Here is an 18511-nt window from a genome sequence, read left to right on the forward strand (position 1 = left end):
CCGTCTTTTCCCACAGAGATGGCGCTGATAACGTACCAGTAATTGACAGCACAAATATTTTTATAAATATTATAGCTAACTTGCTAGCGAATAGGGATTGTTCTTCTACTGTTCACGGATGCTCGACTACAAAGACCTATAGCGTTTGAAAATGGAATTATACGCTAACAGAGCGCATGCGCACAAAAAACGGAACAGGAAAATTCGATTAGTGTCCATTCTATACAATCTCTATTCGCTGGTTAAGCGGCCGTACTTGAAACTACAGTACTACGTTGCCAATTTGAGCCCCACGCGATCAGCTGTTGCGAGCTACCAGCTGATGTTAAATGGCTGACGTTAAAATATTCATTGACAATCGACGCGAATATATATATATATATATATATATATATACAAAATCGACAGAGAATGAAACAAGAAACCTATTAATAGCTGACATTGTAAGCACAACAAATGGCGCCAAGAGAGCTATTAAGCACTCACCACGTGGGAACTATAACTTTGGCAACTCAACCGTTGTTACCATAGCAACAAGCCCCACACGCAATGTAATATTTAGTTGTTTTTCCGATCGCAGCACTAATATCATGTCTCATCTTCAGAAAAAAAAAAAAAAGGTATAGTCACGCTGCTACGCTACGCAGTTGATGGAACAGAACTAGTGTATCTTGAAATTTGCGCATGGATTTCACGAATCCCAGATACGGTATTATAGCGTATTGTGGACGTTTTTCGTCAAGTAGTGATACACATTAAGTAGACAGTGTTAACTCGTTTGACTGAACCTTTATCGTTATTTCCGTGCACCCTTTAAATATAACCTCAGCCTAATAGGCATATAATATACTTCAAAATTTACACCTAACAAACCCTAAAATGGGATTTCTAGGGAATGGTAAGAGAAATGTATTTAATTACGTTCTCTTCGTAAGTACACAGTGCTGCGATAGTCATTTATTTGCTTCTTTACATGAGTGATATTTGTTTTGTTTTTTATGTTTCACAAAATAGCAATGTGTTCACAAATAGCTATAATGATGCTTCAATATGGTTGTACAGATATTTTTACATATAAGTTGCAAATATTATATAATATTTAACATTGCTCTATACAATAAATGTAAAAAGGAAACGGCAGTGACATAATCTCGAAAGAGTAAGTTTTGTGAAGTTGACAATGAAACATTGAATATATTTGTACCGTATTGTGATTTATTGGATTTTGTTCCACGTTATGGTTGAAGGCAATCTGAAGGAACACAAATGATTAATACAGCCATCAATCTTCTTCTATTGCATTTGTGAAATTCGGATTTCTGCCACTGCTATAATAATTATGGTGTACATACCTTATTTGATTCTTCACGCCTTCCTGCCTTTTTCTTCACCTACCAATAAAATTAATTATTATTGGATTACATGCCTATATATAATGCAAAAATATTGCGCTTATCAAGATTATTTTGAAAAAATAAACGCATCGACCGTCACAATTTAAATATAAATAGGCCTACACAATAATATAATACAAAACACAACATTCAACTTTGTGCAAGGTTCATGAAGTCACATTGAAAGGAGATAGACTGAGAGAGATCAAAACACGAAGGAGAACGCCGACCACATCCCACAGCTGCTAATGGTTCTTGCTGTAGGAATCCTTGTTCTGGTAACCCTGCACGTATCCCGAAGAGTCCGCGATGTCCTTGCGTCCAGCGATTCCTTTGCCCTTGCCGCTTTCGTCGAAACGTTGCTTGTGGGCGCCCGTATATCGGGTAGTGTCCGTAAGGCGGTCCACAGCAGAAGACTTCCCTCCAGACTGAAACGACAAACGAATGGAGCTAAGCACATGGTAAACAAAAAGTTCTGATAGGAATTTAAAAGTTGGGTTTCCGACTTGTATTGAAATGACATAACTAAGTTTATTTGGTAGAAGTAAAAGTATCCTCTTTACATAACTTGAAAATACTTGGGCGTGGAGGAAGAGCCCCATGCTTTCATGACCTCGGCATTAGGATGAAATGGTGTGGATACCACGCTTACTAAATTTATTAACAGAAGACAGAACGAGATGGATAGATAGGGAGGCAAATTGGTAGATATAAAGGCAGATGTGTGGATTAGTGGATGGGTAAGAAGGTATGTTTGTGTAGATAAGTAGGTACAGTATATCTGCAATGCTTGGGAAAAGTGACATAAGTCAGTTTCCACAAACCTTTTTTGATAATTTATTGACAACTTACACTGGTTTATGTCGATTTGATTTTTTTCTGTATGAATTATTGTAATGGGAGAAATACTTATGTATTTTTCTCCAAGCGAGCAGATGTTCCGTAAGTTGTCAATACATTATCAAAAAAGGTTTGTGGAAACTGACTTATGTCACTTTTCCCAAGCACTGCAGATATAGCAAATAGGTAGTTGTGTGGATAGATGAATGCGTAAGTAGGTAGGAAGACAGGTAGGTGTATGGATAGATAAGTGGGTAAACAGAAGTAGACATGCAATTTTATGGGTAGATGGATGTGCAAGTAGGTAGGGAGACAGGTAGGTGTGTGGATAGAGAAGTGGGTAAACAGAGATAACTACGTAATTGTATGGGTAAGTACGTAGGGAGACAGGTATGGATAGATGAGTGGGTAAACAGTGATGGCTATGTAATTGTATGAATAGATTGATGGGTGTAGGTAGGGAGACGGGTAGGTGTATGGATAGATGAGTGGGTAAACAGCAATAGCTATGTAATTGTATGGGTAGATTGATGTGAAGGTAGGGAGACAGGTAGGTGTATGGATAGATGAGTGGGTAAACAGCGATAGCTATGTAATTGTATGGGTAGATTGATGTGAAGGTAGGGAGACAGGTAGGTGTATGGATAGATAAGTGGGTTAACAGCGATAGCTATGTAATAGTATGGGTAGATTGATGTGAAGGTAGGGAGACAGGTAGGTGTATGGATAGATAAGTGGGTTAACAGCGATAGCTATGTAATTGTATGGATAGATTGATGGGGCCACCGACGTGGTTCAGTCGGTTAAGGCGTTTGCCTGCCGATCTGAAGTTGCGCTCGGGCGCGGGTTCGATATCCACTTGGGCTGATTACCTGGTTGGGTTTTTCTGAGGTTTTCCCCAACTGTAAGGTGAATGCCAGGTAATCTATGACGAATCCTCGGCCTCATCTCGCCAAATACCATCTCGCTATCACCAATCTCATCGACGCTAGTAGTTGATACAGCGTCCTTAAATAACCAACTAAAAAAAATTGATAGGTGTAGGTAGGGAGACAAGTAGGTATATGGGTAGATGAGTGGGTAAACAGCGATAGTTATGTAATTGTATGGATAATGGATGGGCAAGTAAGTAGGGAGACAGGTGTATGGGTAGCTTTGCCTGTGCTTATAAAAGAGTCAGGATATGATTATTTTTTAGCCAGGGACGAAAATATATTATGGTATAAAGTGGACATAAAAGTTAAAAAACATCGTGATTTACAAAAACATTGTAACTCTAAAAGACATATTGAACATCTGAAATTGTTTAGCGATTCGATTTCGGATCAGTCCGCTTTTTATTATGACTTGTATCTGATGTTGATATGTGCGAATATTCCGTTCCACAAACTTGAGAATCCACATTGTAAACACTTGATTGAAAAGTATAATAAAATTCCCGACTCCAACAACCATGCGTACACAATACTTACCCTCGTGTTATGAAAGAATTTTAAATTTTATGCCACGAGCTGTTGATAACAATAAAATGTTTAAACTAAAAATGGAGAGTGTTCTTAAAAAATATCCTGTATATTCAAACACTGAAGTGAAATATGAATTAAATAGTGAACAGACACAATATAATATACAACAACATTGTAATAAATATAAACTATTTCAAATTTGGACCACTAACATCTTGTGACGTCGAAAGAATACTTTCTTAGTACACATATTGTTTCAATGACACTCGAACAAGTTTATATTTGACAATTTACGAATTGTACATAGTTGTACATTGCAAGAAAATTAGCGACATTTAAAGTATACTCAATTTATTTTTATTTAAAGTCTATCATTTCCTACAATAAAGAGAATGAGGTCAGTCGCTTTCGTAAATGTGTGTTACAATCTATTTGTTTTAGTCACCTAACTATACGGAGCAATATTTTGATTCAAGCATAGCAGTGCTCAGTAGAAGTCCCTATACTACCCGAGTTGACGTAAACAACACGACCTATAGGCCTCTAACACGCGACGTAGTTAACTTCATAGGTTCGGTGTCCGAAGTTCCATCTCTAGTACAGACCGATTATTTAGTCCTGACAGCTCAACGACGCGAAAGAGGGGAAGTAATAGGAGTAGTGGGGAGAGCTCCGGAGTAGAGATAAGGGTGAGTGGTCAGTAAAGGAATGCAGTACAGCTTAACTGTACTGGAAACATACATCTTTACCGCACGCATGACATCCGATCGCTCCAAAGGCAAGTGAGTGACTAACCCAAACATCTCTTGGCGTAACTAAATGGACTCGCCTGACCCAGGCGCACATCTCCGGCGACTGTCAGGACTAAATAATCGTACTGTAATTTAGTACATTTGATCCTGCTTTAAGTTGAATTGGGCAGTTATTTTCTGCTCAGTATACAATAGTTGGAACTTGAATTCTATTAAGGTACTGTAACCTGTTCTTGTGAGCAATTTACATTGTTCAGTGACGTGTTGTATTAATTCTCTGAAGATGTGACGCTTTGTGTGTGATATTTTACTACTTCTTACACTATATACTTAATATAATCAGGGTACGAATTAACGGGGGGATGAGGGGATTTCCCCCCTGTTGGAAAGTTATCCCCCTCTCATAAATTCATATTAACGCCAGTAACTTGTATCCCCGCTCACAAAATATAAATGTTTTAATACGAGTATATTTTATAAAATGTAGTATAAAGTAAGCAAAGAAAATAATATTGATATATTATCATCACCAGCAAGCTGACAACAATCAATAACTTAGGAATTACACATCTTATCTTATGCCTGCTCATGGATATAATTATCATTATGATCAAGATGCAAGACAAGCAACTCAGTGCGACCAAGCGTTGAGCCGTATCGAATGAGGATAATAATTTTATGCATGGTATTCTCTATCTAGGATTCTATCCCCACCTATCATCAGAAATCTTAATTCGCACCCTGACTACGTGTAAGGCAGAAGTTATTAATAGTTTAGAAGAAAACAAATCATGTAAAGGTCAATTGAAGTAGGCTCAAGAGACCATCAACCCAAGTCGAACTTTATCACTAGGGATCGGAAGTTAAGGCACTAAAAATGGTGTTTTGGTCTCCTAAAAAGGCACTAAAATGGTATTTTAGGTTCCTAAATGACACTAAAAATTGTATTCCAGGCACCTAAAAGGTACAAAAAATAAAAATTTAAGGAAAATTAACCACTGAAAATTTATTCCACACACAATAATTAATTTGGTCTATTTCCTTATACGATGTTTTAATTAAATGCCAGTATTGACCTTTTTGTTCATTATGTATACACAGCAAATTAACATAACACTGCACGACCATTTAAAAAATAGATAAGTGGTATTTGTCCTACAGAATGTTTAATTTAGTGTGCACTTATTCGTCTTCATGTTCATAATTTGAACAACAGTACACAACAAGCAACTTTTCAGGATTAAAACATTCGCTCTTATGACGTCTATTGGACAAAATCTGTTTATGTGCCGAAAAGGACCTCTCAACATGCACTGAAGTGACTGGAACGTGCTTATACAGTACCATCCTGGCTGCAGTAAACCCCTCAGGAAGCTCACCACCAGTCCCACTTAGAACTTTATACAAAGTATTAATGGTTTCATATCCAGAATTTCTTGAAATAACACTTTTTAGCTTCTCATATATTTGAGCAACGTACTTGCCAGGAGCTACACATAATCTGTTCTTTGCCTTCAAAAACAGGGACATGGATTCACAAAATGACAGACTGCTGGATTCCAGTTGTTGAATGGTATCTGCTACAAAAGTGAAATGCGCATCGATATATGCTAAGTCTTCTTTAAGTCCTTTTCTTGAAAAACACACTGAGCTTCTTTGATTAACAGAGAATCATTCTCTGAAAATTCATTAACAATTAGTGCTATTTATTCAAGTTATTCGCGTAGTATTTTACTACTCTCAACAATGTCCCCCACCTCGTAACAATAGGCTCAGGGGGTAGGGGAGTGTCGGGTAACTTCTCTCTAAATACAAAGATAATCCTAGACTGTGTGCTTCAAGCAGATACGTCGTCTATGTTATGCAGGAGAAGGGTAGATAATAAAGTAAACCGTTATCTAAACTCAAGACGGTGACTGGTCGGTATGAACGATGGGACTAGTTAGGTAGAGGGTCTTATGAATTCCATCACAATAGGTGTCCGAAATCTTTGTATACTATAAGAATTATTAGTTTCTTTTTTTTTCAGTTTCAAGCAAAAAAATTAATAACGAGTGCTGTTAACTATATATGCCTGTACAGAAAAGGAAAAAAAAAGAACAAATAAAAACAAAAAAGGCACAAACTTAAAAAAAAAGCAAATATAGGCAATATAAAACTTCACCACAACATCTAATTTTTCGTGATTCGTATACATAAATTAACAGCCTTAAAATATGTACATTCAAACAAAATAGGCATTTTCCTAAACTTCCGTTTCCTATTTATCACTCACCAGTATGACTCAAAAACAAGTAGCCTACTACGACTATCTCAAAAGCATGAAGTATAAAATACATCCTATTACACAAAGTTCTAACATGGAGTTTAAAAATAAACCCTACAAGCTATTATAACTCAAAGAAGGTAAAGACGCGACAATGCTCTGCCAACGGAAATGAAAGAAAAATTTTGCTGTTGTTCCCTTCGAAATCAAATTTATCATTTTTGTAGCATATTTATACGGTACCTTGAAATAGAATTAATTAATTATAATACTTTTGTAATTATATTTTTGTAGTCAATCACAAGTAACTTATAACAAATTCTGTGCATTGTTGATTCATCGCTTGCCTGCTAGCAGTTAGTTGTTTGTAATCTTTCTTATGTGGTACAAGCTAGTAGTTGCCCATGTCTCTGTTAAATAGTGCCCATTATAAATAATAGAAAACTGGCTTCGATTCGAATCTTTGAAAAGAAAGGAACGTGATGATACGCTTCATTTAGACAGTGCTAACAGTTCAGAAGCTGTGTGTGGATAGTGCCATTAAAAAAATATCTAGTCCTAGTAGTAGCTATTCAAAGAAAAAATATTATCGTAAATATGACAAGAGTTATTTGGAACTTGGATTTAATTGATGTGGCAATGAGAGTGAACCAAACCCTCGGTGTGTTTGTTACGAAGTGCTTGCAAACAAGTGTATGAAATCCGCGAAATATAAACGGCACTTAGAAACGAATCACGCAAGTGCAGAAAGTAAACCCGTCGGATTTTAAAATAGGCGGAGTCTAAAATTTCTTATATCGTCATCTGGAAAACAAATAAAAAAATTAATGGAGAACCTTGCCCGATTTTCAACAAGTAAAGATGCAATTTGGCACGTTCTATTATTGCTGTACGACGTACAGAGCGTGCCCGTTTCAATGTGCAGACTGGGTGTCGGCAAAACTATTAAGAAAGTCATCAATACAGGAAAAGGTTCGGTACTTTGGTCCTCTGTTATGAATTTGGGTAGTCCCTGGCTGGGTTACAGGCTCGGCAGGGAAAAGATGGCGAGAAACGCCACGTTTATAGTGCTTTAAATCCCTCTTTTGCTGCTGAGAGTAGAGGGGAAGTAGGTAGACGGGTGGGGTAAGAAATTTCATAAAATATTAGTACTGGGAAAAAAAAGTGAAAGGTGATTGCTACGTGTCATTTCCAAACTCTGAGATTTTCAGCTATAGTGTGATACGCAATTCGTTTGAATTTTATTTTTTCTTATCTTTGTTGAAGGACTACAAGGGCAAAACTCGAGGACTACAGGTGGTCCGCGGACCATAGTTTGAGAAACGCTGTATTAGACTGTGGTGATACGTGCTTTCTCTATCTAATTTGTGTTCAATATATAAAAATATGTAGCAAACTTAAAATTCTAATCTTAAACATACTACCACAGTCTAGTATATAGTCACGAAGCTCAATACGTAGGGAATATGCATCCATAGATAGTTGCTAACCACTAGGATCGCTAACCACAGACAATGCGAAATAATACCGGCAAAGTCTATTGTTCCTAGTACTCTCATCACTTCAAGCTTCGTGACTGTATATAAGTACTAGACTGTCATTAGCCTACACTATAATTCGCAAAAATATGCTGTCTATATCTTTTAATGAGAAGATATAGAGTAAGTATTCAGTAGACGAATAGAGGTTCAATGATCGCGTACGAGTGCTATGCAGTTTTAAGAACGGTGTTCTGTTGTGTGCTTCACCATGTTGTCCTGTGCAATTACTCACACGTGCGATGCTCACTGTGTATAAATAAACAAAGCATATGGGGCGATGTTAACGCGATGAAACCTGTTCTGTGTGAAAGTAAGCATTCGCTTCAGTGTAGCCTTTTTTTAAGGAATAGGAACTCCAGTGTTAACACGACCCAAAAACAAAAGAACAAAGAAGAACACAAACTTTCCGCGTATAAAGTTTTCACTCACTCTCCGAAGAAAATATTGTAACGTTGTCGGTGATCGAATGATCAGCGTTCTTTCACTTTGACCGAGTTTCGTGGTTCAATTCCTGCCAAGAGCAATGGTTTTTCCTTTCCTGGTGTATGTTTGGCAGTGAGTTGGGAGGAAATAAGACCAGTTCTATAGTAACAGTTCCGCAAATGAAAATATGAACAGAACATTCCGATCCGTAGTAATAACTGTTCTTAACAGGAAAAAAAGTGATTCGTGAAGATGGACTCCATCTCGATCGCAGTTTTATGGATTCTCGAAACTAGGTAGAGTACCTCGATCGCATTTTCATAGATTTGGGATGCTACACTTCAACTCGATCACATTTTCACGGTCAAAGTTTTATGAAACTGTGAAGCTATTTTCTACCTCGGTCATTCATGAAACTACAAAGCTAGATTTACCTCGATCATAGTTTCATGAAACTACAAAGCTAGATTCTATCTCGGTCATAGTTTCATGGATTTGCGAAGCTAGATTCTTCCTCTGTCAGTTTTATGGATATGCGAAGCTAGATTCTTCTTCGGTTATAGTTTTATGAAAGTGTGAAGCTATGTTCTACCTCGGTCATTCATGAAACTGCAAAGCTAATTATATTTTCGTCATAGTTTCATGAAACTACAAAGCTAGATTTACCTCGATTATAGTTTCATGAAACTGCAAAGCCAGATTCTACCTCGATCATAGTTTCATGGATTTGCGAAGTTAAATTCTTCCTCTGTCACAGTTTTATGGATATGCGAAGCTAGATTATATCTCGGTCATGGTTTTATGAAACATGATGTTGATGATCATAGTACCTATCACTTAAAATAAATATTAACTCGAACTGTACAATTGTAAATGACTTAAATAATTATCGAGACTTCCTTTTGTTTTTAATCCACAAACGAAAGTTCAATTCCTTGTTTGGATCCAAATTAAATGATTTCATGCCTTTCGAAAAATAATTCAAGAAATAAGCTATAAATAACAATATCAATCTAACATGGCAAAGTAACTGAAATGTTGCGAAACACTTCAAATTTACAATGAGGAAGTAGTCTATGTGTCTCTTTCGTGACGATGTTGCTGCTGCTACTGCTACTGCTACTGCTACTGCTACTACTACTACTACTACTACTACTACTACTACTACTACTACTACTACTTCGTAGGTGACGAAATACAATAATAGTGGTGGTGGTGGTGGTAAAACAAACAGGAAAAAGACATTTTAGGGATGGCATGTGCATCTGCACTCTCTAATATCTGTCGCTCATTATGAAAATTAATATATATAAACATCGAAATCCTTTTCTTCCCTTTTTTTTTTTTAGTGAAATAAGTCTAAGAAGTACGAGAGCTTTTATCTCTCAGACTGCGTGATCACTTAAGGAATAGTAGCAGCAGTTTCTTCTGCTCTGCGAGAGAAGAATTGTATGGATTTATACATTCACACAAGAGGGGGAGATCCGCTGGGACAGGCATGATTCACACCATTAGGGTCAAGTGCGTAACAGATAGGGCTGTCGCCAGTAGGGCAGTGAATAACGCGAAATACCTGCTTTATATTCCAATTTCTCCCCAGCCACCCTGATTTGTAATGAAAGTTCCCTCTAACTCCAACTTTAATGCTGACGCATGGATAAAACTTTAAAAGCAATCTCAAGACTTTTTTGAATAACGTTTTAAACATTTATCTCATTGTTTGGTATAAAATTTCACCCGTTTACTCCGTCATCCATTCAGTAATTTATATTTATTATAACTTGAAATAAATTAATGTTTATAGTAAAGAAACAATTTGATTTGTTTACATGAATATTCCTACCGAATAACGTGAACGATTATTATTATTATTATTATTATTATTATATTCACGGGATTACTGTAACACGAAGACTTTGAACATTCTAAGTCTTGTTGACCCTGTTGTCCTTTGACATATTGTACGTCAACATAAAACCGCTGCTATTATGTCTTCGTAAAGTTTTAGCTATTAAGAAATTACTGTTACGAAGCTAAAACATAATATCTTTTGCGTTTGACAAGTTTTGCATCATTTTGAACATGTTGCCAATGATATAAGTCATCGTTTTAGTTTACGTCCCCCTTAGGCGTTTCCATGTATTCCGCGCTGTTTCCCACAACCACTTCTGTCTTCCGACAGGCTAGTTTCCGCTAAAGACGTGACAATGCTCTGCCAACGGAAATGGAAGAAAAATTTTGCTCATCAGCTTCAAAGATCGAGAAGAAGAAAGTAATGGAAAGATTTCTACCTGTGCAAATGATTTATAAATGAGGATTTTTGTTTTCTTTAAAGTATTCCTACTCCAAAGAACTGAGTTCAGCACACCAAATTATACTCTTTCCTTCACATTTTCCAATTTCAGCTACTCTCTTCCCATCAGCAGCAGCAGTTGTTCGGTATGTTGTGACCTAATTGATCGGTTTGCGAAGAAAGGGGATCATCGAGTGAATTTGCTGTACAAGTAGGCTATGTAGTTTTATTGCTATCTCATGACTCTCGAAATATTGCTTTTCTTATTCGTTTTGTGTAGCAACGAATAACATTCTTAAATTTAATATGACTTAAAAGGACCTAATTCGTAGATTAGGACTTAAAATGGCATAAAGAGATTAATTCATATTAGAAACACTACTTAAATGAGTGGTTTGAGGGTGTAATAATTTAATAAAGATACAGTGTTGTAAACATAATAGACTATTCATATGTAATAAAATTGGTAAATAGTTCCATAAAACATTCCGACATCAACATTCCATCATCACCACGTGAATTTACATTTTAGATTTATAATGTTAGGCCTATAATAACGGATATTTGAATGTAACTCTAAGAGTATTGTAATATATTAACAGTATGTTGTTTATTTTTTCCCGTAAAATCATATAAATTCCTAAACATAAGATTTAAAATCCTAAAACACAGATCCTAATTTCTTAAAACCTATAAATTCTCCACTTGGTAATGAGGTACGTCACAGGCCTTATATTTTAATACATGTAATGCAAACTTTTATCAGTCACGTCTTGGTCTTCTCAACTTTCAAACCCACTGTCAGTCAGCCACTAGCTACCACACGATACACTCGTACTGCTTGGATGATCGTTCACCTCTGCTGAAGCATGTGGACGTGAAGTCAGAAATCGGCTTTTTGGCATTGGCCCAGTAAAGGCTGTTTCGCCTAGGATTATTATAGAACAGTATACAAATCAATAATCGATACAAATTAACAAGATATTTAATGCATGCGAGTACGCTCTCCAAGTGGGCAGCCCTTGTAGAGGACGAGAGATGTGGGAAGGTCAAGAGGGAACACGGCACGATTCTGAGACGAAACTGGTCCAATCTTATAATTATGGCTTATATTTTACATACAAATTCAATGTATCCTTACCGAAATACCCGTGAAACCTGGGGTTCCGCAAGATGACATTTTCGATTTCATTTCTTCCAAATCAACTTTCTTGTTCTTGGCCAGATCTTCAAGGAACTTGTTGTAGTCGTCAACACCCAACTTCTGTTGCCTGTAATAAAACATTTTCAGTTATCAGAATTGGCACAACAGCTCAATATATTCACAATAAGAATAATTATTAAAAACATGAAGAAAGGTCCATATACGAATATTCTAAGACGTCATGTTGATTATTTCTATCTTGAGTTTCAATTGGTACCGTTTACAGCAGCGATGACCAAAATGGGTTTCGTAATTACATCGTGTAATAACAGACATTCAAAAGGGTACGAGGAGTTTCCTGTACATTGCTGCGCGTTTCATTCACGTACTGAAGGCAAGCAGTGGCGGTATCATGTCGCTCTACAAACTCTGTCTCTACAAGCAGCAAGAGGTGGTTTCGTAAAGAATGGGAAAGAGAATTCCTTTGTTGTTCTGTCAGACAAAATGTAATATGTTTACTTAGGAGTATTATGTAAACATTAATTGCCACGCTGAATGTATTATTATTATTATTATTATTATTATAATTATTATTACTGACAACTAAGTATGTGTTTCTATAATTCTTCTGTACGAGCATGAATATTGATATTTTTAGATCTTCTCTCTAGAAGGATAAAATTATTAGGTTTTATCTCAATTTTAATCTTCTTAATCTTTAGATGAGGGTAACTATTTATTAGTTATTCATTTAATAATAATAATAATAATAATAATAATAATAATAATAATAATAATAATAATAATAATAATATTGTAGAAAAACTGATTCAATATTATGTGCCAACGAAATGTTAAACGCCAGGAACTGACATGTCTTAAATCATAGCCAGGAAGAGAAAGATGAGATAAATAAATGTAAGGAAGTCAGCTACCTAATAGGTTTTGAAATATCTCGTGCTCTAAAGCCTTTTAATGGAACAGAATTTCTCAAAAAAGTAATGATTAAAATAGCTTAAGTAACTTGTCCATAAGAAGTTTTTAATTTTGAAAAAAACTACGAATTTCTCGACCAAGTATCGAGAGAAGAATTTAGAAAATTCCTGATTATATTCAAGAGGGAGGTTAAAAAAGAAGCAAGAAAAATCGTATATTACTCACTGGCTCTTGATGACAGCAGTGACATTACTGATGCAGCAAAGCCTGAGATTTTTATCCCCGGGATTGATCAAGATGTTAGTGCAGGAACCACCACTGGTTGTAGTTTTCATGCCAAATACCTTTTCTCCGTCTTCTTACTTCATAGGCTGTCTGTCGCATGTAAGCACTGCAGCTCAAGTTTTGGTCACCGCTGGTTTACAGTGTTATAAATCCAGCAGATCTATACTGTGTTTTATAATGTCTGACAGGCAAAGTAAACATTGCCGGTGGAGGAAAGGAGAAAGATAATTGCTACTCAACCAATGGCAGAGTCACATCCCACGCTTATCTTAAAGTTGAGCGGTCTGAAGAAGTCTACCTCCACCCAATTTCAAGATGTCTGTCATTGGTTGAATAGCAATTATCTTTCTCCCTCCTTCTGCCAGCAATGTTTATTTTGCCCCTCAGACATATGGAACGCAGTATAGGTTCGATTCCTGAGCGAAAAATGGATATTTATCCCCTATACATTAAGACTGGCTTTGTACCTTGAGATATGTTCGTTCTGTTTTTAACTTCAGCAACAGTCTAATGCCACTTCAGGCACAAGACCAGCAAGAAACTCTTTTTCTGAACGTCCGGTGGTGAATGAGAATCCTTAGAAGAGTTTTTGTAAATCCAGAAGGAGTGCAAGGATATAAGAATAGCATAGTACTAACGTATGCATTATATGTTCATGTTATAGTGAGTCTGAATGTGTATGTGTGGAAAAGTAAAATAACGAGTATCAATTAAAAAGGCGACAAAAGTCTTTGCTTAAATCAGAAATGCATAGGAAACAGCGAGTGAACTATCTTCGAGTAGGCCTATTCCACGTGCCCTGGCTGCAGTATATATTGCTGTACAGGTAGCAGTGACTAAAGGACAAGGGTAAACAAAATGAACTTTAAATAAAATCGAGTTACATTAATTCTTTACCCTTTTCTTTACCTTTTTAATAAATGCAATAACATTATTTCATAATAGAAGATGTTATAATGCGATTTTGAATTACCAACCATAAGTTACTTGCAATTTTCAATACCAAATGAATAATTTAAAATAACTGCGTCCACGTATAAAACTTCTCAAACTGCTGGAATATAACATCACTGCCATTATAATAGCGATACTGTTATGCGAAAAGAAACCTTTTAAGATGTAATTTCGCCAGAGTCGCTTCTTCGATTTCCGTCTCACACTAGCATTTAGACCTACGTCTCGTAAAATATTATTTGAAGAAACAAATCTAAGCATAGCGCGCTTATCATCGAACAAAAAAAAAAAAAAAATTCAAATTTCAAATTTATTCATAATTTACATTTGAAATGGTACATTTGAATAGATACCCGAAATGAGCATATGCTCGTGCTCGGGTACAGTCCAGTAGAGTCTACACTTGGTCCTTATTCTTGGCTTTGTTAGGCTCATCAATTATATTAAGGCCTTAATGTGAAACTAACGGAACTGCAATCGATGTTTTATTCACAACAAAATTCTTAACATACAATACGCTTATTTCACATGAACTATACCATCATGTTTTGTAGTTACGAATTTTATTATATCGTCGGTTTACAAGCAAAACACAATAAGTAAAAAATATTACTTCTCAGGAAAAAGGCGTATATAATGTACATAATGTATGTGTATGAACTTAGAATTAGAAAATTAAATACACATAAAGAGAAACAACTTGCTAAAAATAATATTTTGAGGATTCAGTTTTGTTAAGAGCTTTCAAAACCTCATCTTCTTGAGTTAATATTTTTTAATTAATATGTTTCGCTTGTAAGCCGACGATAAACAAGACTGTTCGGAACTGAATTACGATTTTTATGACCAAGTAGAAGAACGAATTATTTATTATCGATTGGTGTAAAGAACTAAAAATGTCAATTTTTGTGGTTACTTGAATTTCATGCTAAGCCCTCGATACTTATGGTTCACCTACCTGTACACCTACGTATGTACTGCTGAAAATCGTAATACTGTATTTTTCGCTGCAAATTTATTACTCTTCGGATACATTTCATAATTTAAGGAATTGTAAAACTGCATTAGCAGCAGCAGGAGAGATTGTAGCTTGAGATACGCCCTCTCGGTAGGGTGATACGCAGAACATGACCAAGTCGCTGTAATCTTCGGCTCTTCGCCAACACCACTGTATCAGTATGTCTATAGAGAGTTCTTAATTTTCTCTTTTTTCCTGAAGTTATTTTCTATAATGTGGCAAAACAACCTCTTCAAAATTTTGTTTTAAAAAGTAAAAATTGATCTTGGAGATTTTCCTATTTTTATATTTTTTATCAGAGTCCAAGGTTTCTGCTGAATATAACCGTAGAGATAGGATTATTGTTATGTAGCACCTTATTAACTGGAATGTTCTGAAGAGGAGTTTGCAACCTAGAAATGTTTAAGAGTGTTGTTTGCATTTCTAGGCGATGCTCAATTTCCTTTCTAAATAGGTTTTCGTCATTAATAATACAACCAAAATATTTAATTTGTTTAACGTTTTCGAATTCTCAGTTATAGCCTATATTATATTAAGCGAGTTTGAATAATTATTTTTTTCAACTGCATTCATTTATAGTCGCTTTAATTGCTAGGTAACATAGCGGCTGTCTGCTGTTTACTGTTGGGAATGTTTGTTGTTACACTATGTTTATCGTTTCGTGGTAATTGGGATCCAATCCGGCATTCGTATTTATTTAACTAAAATTAGTTATATTCAGTCGAGGAAAACCACGGAAGAAACCTCGATCAGATTGGTCGGCACCAGGATTCGAACCCGGGACCCTACCAATGCGACTCCAGTGTGTTGCACTGAGCCGCCTCGCTCGGTTAAGCCGTTATATCTTGGTATTTTCATATATTTATATTTAAAAGTACTGATTTTTAAACTAGTGTCTTCTATGTCATTAACCAGAAGTGCAAAAAATTGCTTGACATTATCTTCAGTTTCGTCAAGTAAAACTGAATAGTCTGCATATCACAGTACAGTGAATTTATAGCAGACTAAATAAACATCTCATTGCATTATTTAATCGAGTGGGAGATGTTTCTTTATTAATAGCTATTGCTTGAAAATTGTATTTTGATAGATGAAATTGTAGGTATTATTTAGATCTATTAAGAGGTAGACTGGAGATAGATATTATTTCTTTTCTTGTAGTGTTGGTAGCAATAACTAAGAGAGCTAGTTTTCAATTCTTACTTTTTGACATAAATTTTCTAGCACAAAATGAAAAAGTAGAGGAAATAGTTCATCTCCTTGCCGAACACCGGAATTCATTAGGAAGCCATCAGAAACAATTACCAATTTAATTTTGCGCTGAGAACCTTCCGTGCATACTGTTATTAATAGTATTAATTTATATTGTATTCCTTTTCAGAAACATTACACTTCTTACTAAAAAAACTGCTTAAATTATACCTCATGGTTATTCTATTTTTGTGAAATGTATGACGTAAAAGGCAGAAAATGTTCTCATTTAATGGCTCCAACCGTTGCATTTGTGTAACGCCCAGTCCAAAGTGACAGAATGACTAGCAAAGTGTAGGTATGTACACAGATGGTGTCATACACTATTTAAAGCTATTTTGCAACATTCTTATGGAAATACACAAGTCTTTTCTGTTTACCAGTTCAATAGAAATCGATAATGCAATGTGTGGGCAGCAGATGTATTTTCTGGTAATCATATTACTATGACTCTATCGAATTTCTAGGGTATTTAAGCTAGTTGACCCTGTAAATATTTAAAAATCGCGACGTGACGTAGTGACAAATAGTTACGTAAACAGCAACAACTTCTCAATGCTGTTTACTGTTTATTATGCAATCACGAGTACTACATCTCAGTCAGGCTCCGGTGAAGCGTTCAATATCAGTTCTGCTATTTGAATTTGACTCAGTTAACGACAGGATACAGCAGTGCTTAGCAAAATTATGAACGAAAAGTAGAACATCAAAATGGAGGAATCAAAGCTGGAACGGTGACATATAACAACACAGTTAACAGTAGATGAATATTCCCTCACTAATCTTCTTTGTCTTTCTGTAATATATTTAAAATTATTTCGTATTTATTGGTTTTTTTTATGTTTATTTGGAAGACTGAATATTTACAATGTTTTATGCTTCATAGTGAAACTTTAAGAGATAGAAATATGATATAAACATTAGCGTATATTCTTTTAAAAATTTACTTTATATTAATGAACAATTAAATGTATTTAGTTTAGTAAGTTGCCAAGTTCACATATTTAGATGTGAATAAAATACTTCATTAAATGGTATATCATCTTAAATTTTAAATAATGAGGCTATGTTCCAAGACCTACAAACCCTTTCGACTCACAGACTATCGAATTGATACCTTGACTCCTGCAGGTCTTAAAATATTATGTGCTCATTTTCGCCGCTAGCCTACTGTAAAAATTGCAGAACATAGTAAATAAAGACTGTGTCCATGTACACACTAGCTAGACGTGGAAGATAATTCGTGGGATCGCATCCAGCATATCATGAATATTCGTTTTTAATGTACTGTGAAAGTGCTCTTCCGGAGTAGTGCTGAATTCAAATGCGGGAGTCAGTCTAGTGTAGATCGAAGGAAGACCAATATGCTTATGCTTGTATAATGCATTAAAATACACAGACAGACATATAGATTATATTAGATAGGTTAGAATAGACTATACGGATTAGAATAGATTACATAGATTAGATCGAATAGGCACACAGACATAAAGAACAGACAGAATATAAATAGATAAAAATAGATGAATGGATGGATGGATGGATCAGTAGACGGACAGACATACAGACAGGCAAGGAGACGATAGACTGACAGATAGATATAGGTAGTTCGGAGAGACGGAGATAGAAATAGAGACAGGAAGAGACGGACATAAAAATATAGAGAGACACGGAGACAGACAGCGGTAAATACAGACACATACAGACAGTGATAGACAGAGACACAGAGACAGACAGACAGAGATAGAGAAGATAGAGACAGACACATACAGACAGTGATAGACAGAGACACAGAGACAGACAGAGATAGACAGAGACAAAGAGATAGAGACAGACGCATACAGACAGTGATAGACAGAGACACAGAGACAGACAGACAGAGGTAGATGGAGACTCAGAGACAGATATATATATATATATATATATATATAGAGAGAGAGAGAGAGAG

General features: G+C 35.7%; 1 protein-coding gene across 1 annotated transcript in view; it reads right to left on the bottom strand.

Annotated features, from left to right (window-relative positions):
* Positions 1 to 935: 935 nt before the first annotated feature.
* LOC138713405 (tubulin polymerization-promoting protein homolog) overlaps positions 936 to 18511 on the bottom strand; it is a 149467-nt gene continuing 131891 nt past the window's right edge. Inside the window, exons 3-4 of the mRNA XM_069845488.1 lie at positions 12117 to 12246; positions 936 to 1822 (exon numbers count right to left, since the gene is read on the bottom strand). Coding sequence (XP_069701589.1) covers positions 1640 to 1822; positions 12117 to 12246 — 313 coding nt within the window. The 3' untranslated portion in view covers positions 936 to 1639. The remainder of the gene's footprint in view (positions 1823 to 12116; positions 12247 to 18511) is intronic.

Source organism: Periplaneta americana, chromosome 14 (assembly GCF_040183065.1).
Source record: "Periplaneta americana isolate PAMFEO1 chromosome 14, P.americana_PAMFEO1_priV1, whole genome shotgun sequence".
Taxonomy (NCBI): domain Eukaryota; kingdom Metazoa; phylum Arthropoda; class Insecta; order Blattodea; family Blattidae; genus Periplaneta; species Periplaneta americana.